We start from the raw sequence: 11,670 nt of genomic DNA on the forward strand, positions 1-11,670 counted from the left end.
AAATCATTTTTTAATGTTATCAATCTCAAATGGCGGCAATTGTTAAACACTGATAAATGATAATATTAGAAAAACAAAAATTTAATTTAATAAAATCAGAATTCAGACTTATGTAGTCTGTTACTTGTAAGAATGTTTTATGTTTTTATGTAAGTACTTGAGGTTGTGTAACAGAATAGAATAAATTTGGTTTAATATAGATAATCTGTGACAATTGCAATGATACAGTATATGTTTACAGTTTTATGAAGTAAGTACAAATTAAATAGATATTTAAACTCAGTATTTCTTGTCTTCTTATATACTTTAAATATTTTAAGTTAATTTTGTAATTTTATTCTTAATTCACATTAGATTTTCAAAACTATGTCTCGAAATCAAATAACTGTACATCCAGTTGATGGACATCAAGAAAAAGGAGCAAAGAACATTTTGGGTCATGTACCACATTATTATTTGCCAGGTTTAAATACATATTCACTGAGTAGTATCAAAAACAGCAATGAAGCTATTCAGTATTATTCTGCACCTGATCGTTTCAATCTACCAGTACCATGTATTACATTTACAGACATCGACCCAAGTAATATATTTATAAAATAGATTATAAAATTCAACTATTTATTTGAATTATATTAACATTTTATATATATATAATCACAGAAATTAATGCAGTTTTGGACATGGTTAATTTAAAAATACAATGGAAACGAGAAAATGAACGGTTACTAGGATTATGCAAAAAAAAATGTATTACCCATTAATTTTTAATTTTTAACAAGTTATTACAGTTTATAATTCTTCATATTGTTATTTTTAGTAAGTATTGATACTTTGAATTCCATAAAAACAACTTTAAGTTCAAAAAAATCAACTATATATTCAAAAATGCCATATGTTTTAACTTGTTTTACTTCAAATTTGATGAAAAATCCTGATCAATATTTTGATTCTGTAAGTAATAAGTTTAACTTATTTTAATGATTTTAATATAGTAAATTATTAAAATACCAATATATTTTAATGTTTGTTAGTACTATTTTTTAAAATGCCTAATTAAAAAAAAAAAAAATGTATTAAAATTATTTATTTTATATTTATTTCATTTTAGGAATATAATTGGTATTTCGGTAATACTATTGAAAAATTTAAAATTAATGGAAAATGGGCATTAGCTTGTGCCAGAGAAGTAAACCTTGATACTTTAGGTAACTATGTGAGTGTGTAAGTGTGTATGTATAACTCTAAACCATAACAATATAAGTAATGATAATATGTTTCATTTAATTTACAGATACTAATTTTTTTGTTTTAACTGTATTTTTATTTAGATCTGTTAGTTTTTTGTGTCTTTTATTTTGTAAAATTAAGTTGCAAAACATTAAACTTTTATAATTTTACTATTTTAGATATTATATCGATTTGTGATAATAAATTTGAATTAATTCAAAGTAAGAAAGACAAGCATTTTAAAGGTCCAATTTTTGACATAAAATCTTCAACTTTAAATGGTAATATTATAAAATGTACCTATACAATTATAATAAGTTTAAATTATCATTTATCCAAAGTATATATACTTAAGAGTATTTTAAGATACATCGTTATTTATAAATGTCTGGGTATTTAATTTTTGCTGTTTTAGATTTAATGATTCGTCAAAAAACCAAATTATTTATATTTTGGAATAATTCTGATTCAGAATTTATGTTAAATAACAATTCAGTTTATGATAACTGTGATATACCGTTTACTGATGCTGATGTGATAGCTAATAATTTTTGTACTGCCGATGTGAAACATTTTATTAAATTATGGAAAGATGGGTAATGTATTTCAATATTTTCTATTGCAGTAAATCATAAAATAAATTGTAAGCATTAATAAAATATTTGAATTGTTATTGAAAGAAATTGTACTCAAGACAAATATTTTGACGTGGTATATGATCAAACTGATTCTTTTATACATTTAAGTTATTTACAAAATGAATCTAATTTAGTTGGCGTTATCAATAGACAAAAATTCTACTTAATAGATGCTCGAGTATGTATAATTTTCAGCTCAAATTTTAGCAGTTTAAAATAAAGTACTTTAATATTTAAAATATTAGGGCTGAAAACTTGCTGTTTAAAAAACTATATTAAACTCTAGTTTTTTATTTTTCAATATTTTCAGTGTAATCAAAACTAAAAACCTTTCAAACATAGGTTAAAAATATTTTACAAAACTGAACTGATACATAATAATATCAATTTTACAATTAAATTACAATATTTACAATTCTAGTTATTATAAGTATTTTTATATGACGAGAATATTATGTTTAAATCCATTAATAAAAATGTTATTGATAAATAAATAATTTAAAAAAAAATAAAACAAAAAAATTAAGAAAAATTATTAAAATGTTAAAGTTTTGAGCCCTAAAAAATATAATATATACTTGTTAATATTTTTTACTTTTTAGGTTGATATTTCTAAACCTTGCTCTATTTATGATCCAACTACTATTATAGAACCATGTGAAGAATTAATTACATTAAAAAGTAGTTATTTAAATAATCATAGTATTTATGTGACTTCCAACCATTCAGTTTTAACGTTTGATAATAGAATGGGATTTGTAAGTAAATCATATCATATGCTTTCAAATCCTCCATCTCTAATTAATATACATCGTTATGAAAACAAGTGACTATAAATGTTTACATATATATAGAATACAAAATAAATATATATTAACTTTTAAAATTTAAATACATTTTTTTTAGCTTTGATTCATGTGAAATATTGTTTTTGGGAAACCAAATAGGTGAAAGTCTTGTTTCTTTACCTTACACTTCATATCCAGATGACTTTCTATTGTGTCAAAGTATTGCAGCATCAATTCCAAATCCATTACAATCATTGCATAATGTTCAACTTCAAGGGCATTGCTTAAATCCAATATTATTTGATAGATTTTCACGGTGTTTAACTGGTATTACTGTTATTGGTGAAAATATTAAAGATTTAAAACTATATAGTATTAATTCTGCTGGAGATTTGTTTGTTCAAAAAGTAAATGATAATACACCAATAGATGTTACTGAATTTAATAAAAATGTTACAATAAAATCTCAAACTCTTCCAAAGTTAAATTATTCATGTATATTTAATATGAGTAATCTTTGGAAATTAGAACCACCTGTCATACATGAGGAAATTAATATTAAAAAAAATAATTTTTGGAGTATGTCAAAAGAAAAAATGTTATCATATGTAGATCATCTAGCTCCTATAATACTATCCCCATGGGATATAGATGACTTATCTGAATGGGAGAATGAAGATGAGAATGCTGATGTTAATGACGATTCTGATTGTGACTATGCGACTAAAGTTAACTTTTGGTTCAATAAAAATGACACATTGTTGGGGTCAACAGAAACTTCAGAACCAATAAATGATAATCCACCAATTAATATGTTATCTCAAGCTTCTACTTCAAAAACTGTTCCTTCATCAGAAAATGATGATGATTCCAGTTCAGGTCAACTTTTTGTCAATAAAATGTTTAATCTTTTAATAATTAACATTGTTTATGTTTTTGTTACAGGTTTTACAGTTTCTTTAAAATCTATAGACAGTCAATTATCATCCTAGTTATTTAATAAGTACCTATGTTTAACTGTAATTAGTAAATGTGTAATATAAATATAAATTTTTTATCAATTTTTAATTCAAATTAGAAACTAAAAATATTCTTAAAGTTTGAAAAGTATTTCAATATTTATAATGCTATGTAAATTTTAAATATTTTTATATATCTAAGTTTAAAAAATCATAATTAAATTTTATTAATTGATTTAAAACATTGAATTTTTTGTATTAATAATGTTACAAAAATAATAATCAAATCGATGTTTCAATAATTGTCAAGAAATCAGAATATTCTGATTAAAATATCATACAAAAAAAAAAAATGTTATTAAAATAATAATCAGATAACCGTTGTACTAATACCTGTTATCGGTTAATTGTGTTTTTAGTTAAATATCTAATATGGAAAGTCAATTTGCTTTTAAAAATAAATGTATCGATTGAAAAATAATATGAAAATAAAAAAAGAGCTAGCAAGTTGAGATTGACTACTGTAGTAGGTAATTTATGTGTGTGATTTTTTTTCCTTTTACTTGATTTACATAATTAATGCAAATTAGGTAAAATAATTACAGTGTTGTAAAGAATACTTTTTCAAGTACCTACCTATTTAAAAAACACTGTCCATATACTTTTTCCTAAAAGTTTAGTTTTGGTTTCTGTAGAAGGTATTTTAGGAGCAAGATTACCTAAATTTACATAACAAGTTATAATAAGGGCTGGAATTTGAATGCCCTAAAAAATCTCAAAAAATACTCTTGAAAAAATATACAAAAATGACTTAAAAAACTTTAAGAATACACGATAAAAATGCATTTAAATTTATTCATCATGGCTTAAAAATTGGGGAAAAAAATTAAAAATATACTAGAATAATATATATTTTTTTTAACAGTACGTTGTTACTTGTTTAGTTGTATATTCTGTTTTTTCTTAATCATTAGCAGAAAGACTTAACTATGATAAAATATTTGCCATCGACGATAACTTATTGTGCATTATAATTTATTATTTGTACCGTCGTTTGTCGAAAATTTCTTGTTAATTGCAACAATTTTCGTTCATTTTATGAACAAATTGTGAAAAATGCTACTGTTACTTCTAATAGTTCTAACCACCTTAATACTATGTATTATTTCTTACATCGGATGGTGTTAAGAATAAGCTATTCGGCTACCTCAATTTCGTCGAGGATCTGTTTCCGATATTTTGTGTAATGAAATATAATATAATAACAATAATAGGTACGTGATGTATTTTTTGCAAAATATCGCAATACAATGGATTTCAGTGGCGTAACTTAAAAATTTGAGCTCTGGAGTGAAATTGTACGGGCCTCTTCTCATACTGCAGGCATATTAAAGAAATCTGTGAAAGTGCATTCCGCTTACTGAAATAATTTTGTATATTTTAAAAAATATTATTGCTTATCAAATATAATATTTTAGTAATTATAATTTATTATTGAGAGCACGTTGACGACAACTAATGGATAAGTTGTACATTGGTGCGTTAATGTTTCGAGTGTTTTCGACAAACAACGCGACATCGTGGCACGATGAAAATACTAAATAGGTTCGGTGTACACGTTAAAATATGCTCCAAACAGTCCAAACTACGATGACGTATTGGTATTACTATTCGACGCGTTACCGTGACCTAACCGGCGTTTGGGACGGTGAACTTTAACCAAGTTGTTGCCGTTTACCAACTTGATTGGTGTACTGACAAGCGCAGCCTCAACGCCCCTCGGGCCCACTGAACGTCACAAAACCATAGTTCAACTCTGTTCGATTACCGCACCGATCATAATGTGTACCCGACGAACAGCTGATGATCGTTCGACGGCTGCGGGCGGTCAGTTGATGACTTTGGGCGGGTGGTCAGGCGATGACTTTGGGCGAGCGGTCAGTCGACGGCTTTGAGCGGTTGGTCGACGGAGGTCGGCTGGTCGGCGGCAGCGTGGCCGGCCCGGGCGTCGAGGCAGTCCACGTCCGCGGGTGGTGGCGGAGGCGGCTGTCGCGAGACACTTTGCGTGCTGCACGACGGACGCGACCACCGTGAACGCCCCGGCCGCATCGAACTGGACCACGAACGATTGTACGCATGCCGTTCGGTGGTGGCCGTTACTAAAAACTTGCCGGCCGCACACCGTACGGTGTGAATCGATTGGACGACCACTGCAGGGTTGGCCGCCTCGGGTGTTGCCGCTCGCTCCCGCAGCTGCGAAAAATTCGCACAACCGTGGCCAGCCCGTGACCACGGTTCGCAAGCCGTCCGCGTTCACTTGTAAGTACTGCGCGGCCTCCAAGCATACAACCGCCTGCACACGTCTTGCGGCGAGTTGTACAGCGTGCGGTGTAATACTTTCCGACCACTTCGTGGCCGACCATCACGTCGTGTTCATCGCCGCACAACTCGGGCCCGCCACTGCCGCCGTCGCTATTCACGTCTCCAATCTGACATGTTTTCTCTTCGTATACAGGCCCTCTGTCACCGCTGACGTTGCTGTTCTGCAAATTTTCCGTTTGACTTCGCTTTTCTTCATACTCGCTCTGTGCTTCAACGAATTTCATCGGTCCTTGCTCCTCTTCAGCCGGTTTGTATTCTTTTGTAGCTTTGGTCTGTTTACGGATGCATCCCGTGCAACATCTCACAAAAGCTTTAAAGAACTTCATAAGATTCTTCATAGTTTTTTATTTTGAAATAATACTTTTAAATTGTAACTGTAATGCAACTAACTGTTCTACCAATTGAAATAAATATTTAATGTAGTTGGTAACCGTTCGTTCGTACAATTTTTGTTGTTGCTGTCATAGTATTTTTTTTTAGTAGTCAGCGATCTTTCTCGAATTTACAACGATATTTTAACATATTAGCATTTTACCGTTTGCGAGCTTTTTGACTTAATTCGTTGCAATCTCGATACACATTAACTAATATAAGTAATGTATAGGTAAGTAATGTTTACAGATAACGGCGTAACATAATGAAAACTAAGTATAGAGAACTAGAGAAGCTACCCACTAATGACACCATAGGCGTGACTACGGGGGCAGCAGGGGCAGCTTGTGCTGCCCCTGTAATATCTAAAAAGGTCGATGATTTGCACTTAATTTATGAAATGAAAAATATTATAATATTATTTCAATTAGATATTTTATATTGTTTTTCCCTTGCTAAAAATGCAATATTTGTACATAACTATAACATATTAACATATTATTCTAATATAAAAAGAATCGTAAACTGTAATCAGTTCATATTATATTGTTTAAATCAATGATCCAGTGGGCCGGAGGGGACTGCTTGCGCATTACTTCTTCCGAGGAATTACAAGTTTGGAGCGTATAGATATAAAAATAAGACTAATCGTAATGTGTGAAAAAATAAAATTATTAGAATGCATTAATAGAGGTATATTGAAAATTACTATGTATAATATTTTCGATAGAATTAACAAACACCACAGTACACAGATTTTATGTCCGCGACAAACACTGAAACACGCATCGCACACACGTATAATATTGTTTCATGCTCATACATAATAATATTATTTAGTATTTCTGTTATTTATTTCGGTGAATAGTATTAATGTAATTTAAACTTTAAAGTTATAAATTTATTGTAATCATTATACTCGTATACTCGTATAGCCGTATCATGGATGTTTTTAAAAATAATAAAAAACAATTGGGGGGAGCTGCTAAAGATCAAAATAAAAAAAAAATTAAATTAATAGAGGCAGCTAAATTAGCTATTATAAAAAATAAATTAAGAAGCATTATGGGACAAGAGCGACTTAACGCATTGCTATTTTTATTCATTGAGCAAAAATTAGTATCTGACATAGATATAGAGGACATTATTGATGAATTTAAAACTTTTTCACAAAAAAGAAGACTTGCTCTTTAATAATAATATATATGTTATATGTATATATGCATATTGTATAAATATATTCCTTGTAAATTTTTAATGTCCTGCACTCCTGCGTTATATTAATAATATAATAAATGGTTTAGTTTTATAAATAGTTTTATAAAATAATTTTCTAATAATTATTATATATGTATAAATATGTACAATAATATTATATTTTAATTATTATATTAATAACACTTATCCCAAATAATTTTATGATCAAGAGTCTAGACCATTTAATTATTATGATTGTTAAGGAAAATTTGAATATAAAAAAAAAAATTTGGGCCGTTTAGTTAATATGCTGCCTCTGTAAATGAAGTCTAGTCACGCCTATGAATGACACTCTTAAGGTTTCAAATAAAATGAAATGGATTGAATTTTACGTAAATATGGAGTAGATCGTAGATCAACTACCAATATGACTATATATTACATCAGTTAACTAGTTGAATGAAGAAAATACCTTGACTATTGTAGTATTGTCACTTTGTTCTTAAGATAACCCATGTATATACATAGGTAGGTAGGTAGTATATATTATCCATCTACATAGATTATTGAAATATTATGTTAATCAATTGATTTGTATTATATATAGTAGGTAAATATATTGATATATTAATAATAAATTGAATAATTAGTTCATTATATCTTTTAGATACATGGTATATAGATATATAGTATATCAATGATATTACTATATTACCGGTGTTGGTGAGTTGCAGCCTGGATTTATGAGAAGTAGGTACGTACGAATTGTGGCCATACAATGTGTATATAATATATTACATATATATATATATATATATAATCATTGTTAGTTAAAGTCGATATATCACCTTGTTTCAATTCTGAGCGAATACGTTTTGACGGTTTGCAATAATAACTATCTATATCTTTAAATAAAATATAACCAGTTTCTTTTAATTTGTAATTATTTATTAAAGCATTTAAAATTTAATTAATTTCCTTTTTTAAAAGTAATATTATAATGATGTTTTTGGGATCATATAATAATATGGTAGTACAGATATTATTTAGACATATTTTTTACAAAATTATAACAATATAATAACATTAATAACATTATTTGAAGTAAAAGTAATGTGTTAAAAACATGATTTTGATGCATAAATATGATTATTATAACAATTTATTATCATAATTTCTATAATAATATTATGACAAATTATATGTTATAATAACATCATTCTAGTAACATTATTATAAAGAAATATTCTTGGACAAATAATAATACTATAATATTACAATAATATTATTGTATCTAAAATATTATGGAAAAATAATAATATTGTAATATTAGTCATTAGGTATGAAAATAATATTATAATATCATACATAAAATATTTCTTTGCTATCTGGGATAATTCAAATAGATTTTTGAAATATTTATTGCTTCACTATTATTATTAGCCATCAAAAGTGGAGAACTACTACAAGCCCGGGTGTGTAAGAAATGGTCTAACTAAACCAACATAAAATGTTTGATGTAATCAATAATCATATTTTCGTCATAATTTTACCATACAGCAAACATGGAAGACAAAGACAACTCTAATATCGTTACCCAGTCTCTTTTTATGCCAAATATTGTCAAATTATTAAAATTATTAAAACAGACATGACATTTTAACAGAGCATATAATAATATGATACGTTAAAAATTCAGCAGGTGGATCGCTATGAAAGTGCAATAATATCCTTTATATCTTAACAATATTCAAACACAAACAAACACACAAAAAGTAAAAATAAATTAATAGGTATTACCTATTATTAACAACGTGTTGTACGCAGATTACAGCCATGAGATTGAAATAGCATTTATCGATAATTTTGAGTAATCAAAAATTAGGTATAAATAATGCTCGTTATGTCGCTTTAAAAGAATAACTGTAAAATTTAAGCATCATTTTTGATTCAATTCCATGGTAATTATTAATTAAAAACCATAAATATACAATGAATAAGCAAAAACATGACATTATAATTCTATCATGTCACTTATTAATTTAAAAAATCTTCTAATGAAGCTAATTAACTTGAATTATAGTCCAATCAGAAATTATGTATAACATGAATCTGATTAACGTAATATAAAAAATTGTATATTTTAAACATAATAATATAAACATAACAAAAAAATAAATTATAGTGTTCCACAATATTAACTATCCAAAAATTGAACGAAATTATTTATTAAAGCTCTTCATTGCATAAAGGGAATATACCCGATTTATTCTGTACATGTACAAACAAAATATTCAAGCAGCTTTTACAGAAGACTCTGATTGTAAATTCCTATAAATCATACAATACATAAAATCAATCAATAACTAACACAAATTATATAGTATAATATTAATAGTACAGTAGTAAAACGATGAAAATCAATAGAAATTATTACGAATGATTGGTATGGGGGAGGATAATTAAGACATTTTTTCTATAATAGTCCTATTTTATATTTTTATTTTCAAAAGAATGCATAAACCATAATTCACGTAATTTATCTATGGGAATGATTTTGCAAGGAGTAAACTTATAGCAGAGTATTAAAAAATAAAAAAAGTCTTTTCGCAAGTGTCTATATTATATAAGTCATAGAAAAAAAATTATAATCGTAGAATATCAATAGAACTTATTAAATTTCAGAAAAATAATAATTTTCTAATAATTAGGTAATCAGCTACCGTATTATTAAGTACAGTATTCGAACAGACAATAAATGGTAAATAAGAATCTTGACTTATTTGATATAAGAGCGTTCACTTAGTCTTGCATACTGTGTGTACTGAGGATGTACCAGAATAAAAAATATAATCAAATTGAGAAAAAGTAATACCATATCCGAATTGTTTTCAATCATCTCCAGCTAGTCATTACCAGTGGTACTGTCGGCTTTAGTTTTTGGTATGATTATTTCTGACTCATCAGAAGATGATGTGATTGTCTAATTAATTTTAAAATATGAAAAAAAAAAAATGTATAATACAGTATACATTTTTATATCTATAAAGTATACACACTCCCGATGCAGAGTTGTTTTCGTTTGTCGCAATTTGATCTGTTTCATCTGTTTCATCATCATCATCATCCGAGCTTGTCTAGTTAAATTTAAAATATTAAAAACATAAATCATAAATAATTATAATAATATAGCAAAGTGAAAACTTGAATTTTCTTGAATAATTATAATATTAGTCAAGAATTATGGTAGTAACTATGCAATTTGTATAAAATTACAAAATATGTACAAAGAGTTTAAGTAAGTTATCTATTTATACATAGATTAAAAGACGAATAAAAATAATTTGTTTTCTTATAACTTACATTCAAATATTTGCATATTATTGTTGTTTTGTATATTATAAATAAACATACTTTTAAACTCATTTTTATTAACTAATTAAATATTATAACATGATAGTTGGAGTTATGGGTAGGAAGTGAATTCATCGTCTAACACAGCATAGTGTACTACAATAGCACTATATTAACTTTAAATAGTTGGTGGTTCACCTCTATTCGGGGTAGTATAAAATTAAAACTCTATATAGTAAAACTGTATTTTAGAACATAAATTTTCTTTAGGACATTTATAATAACTGAAAACAAAATGGCCTTTATGTTTCTAGAACTTGGAATGTACGCACTGTATAAGTCTGGAGTAGTAATAACATTAGGAAGACAACACTTAGACCTTGATGGTAAACAGAGAGAGAAGTTAAAGCTGTAGACCGAACAAACTTGAGGAAGTAGCTAAGACAGAGAAAGATAGAGTAATTTATGTAAGGAATGGTCTAAAGACCGAAAAGCAAAAATAAAATTAAAAATAATAATAGATACGTACTATTGTAATAATCATCATCACCAGTTAGATCAATTATGGAGTAAATTCTGTTGTCTATTTCATTCATCATCATCATCCGAGCTTGTCTAATAAATTTAAAATATTAAAAACATAAATCATAAATAATTTAAAGCATATAATTAAGAGTTTAATAGTTTTAACTTTCAAAGATGGTCATTTTTATTTCATAGCAATACGTAACTGAACGAAGTAATACCGTA

The 11,670-nt window shown here is 27.3% G+C and overlaps 1 protein-coding gene across 1 annotated transcript; it reads left to right on the forward strand.

The window, feature by feature from the left end:
* Nucleotides 1-47: 47 nt before the first annotated feature.
* LOC112601102 lies at nt 48-3,687 on the forward strand. Its single transcript, XM_025348532.1, has 11 exons — nt 48-250; nt 355-583; nt 664-750; nt 821-954; nt 1,112-1,208; nt 1,410-1,511; nt 1,646-1,826; nt 1,911-2,046; nt 2,471-2,694; nt 2,775-3,535; nt 3,602-3,687. Exons 2-11 carry the CDS (start codon nt 367-369, stop codon nt 3,646-3,648), a joined length of 1,986 nt encoding a protein of 661 aa, XP_025204317.1. The 5' UTR covers nt 48-250; nt 355-366; the 3' UTR covers nt 3,649-3,687.
* Nucleotides 3,688-11,670: the final 7,983 nt, after the last annotated feature.

Source organism: Melanaphis sacchari, unplaced genomic scaffold, assembly GCF_002803265.2.
Source record: "Melanaphis sacchari strain LSU unplaced genomic scaffold, SCAv2.0 Contig74_pilon_pilon, whole genome shotgun sequence".
In the NCBI taxonomy this organism is placed as follows: Eukaryota; Metazoa; Arthropoda; class Insecta; order Hemiptera; family Aphididae; genus Melanaphis; species Melanaphis sacchari.

Bases quoted from the DNA above. Each gene is read 5' to 3' on its own strand.
- LOC112601102 (XM_025348532.1), top strand. From the start codon at position 367: ATGTCTCGAAATCAAATAACTGTACATCCAGTTGATGGACATCAAGAA. The intron at 1,512-1,645 runs GTAATATTATAA...TTGCTGTTTTAG, and splicing joins AAAATCTTCAACTTTAAATG to ATTTAATGATTCGTCAAAAA. The intron at 1,827-1,910 runs GTAATGTATTTC...TGTTATTGAAAG, and splicing joins ATTAAATTATGGAAAGATGG to AAATTGTACTCAAGACAAAT.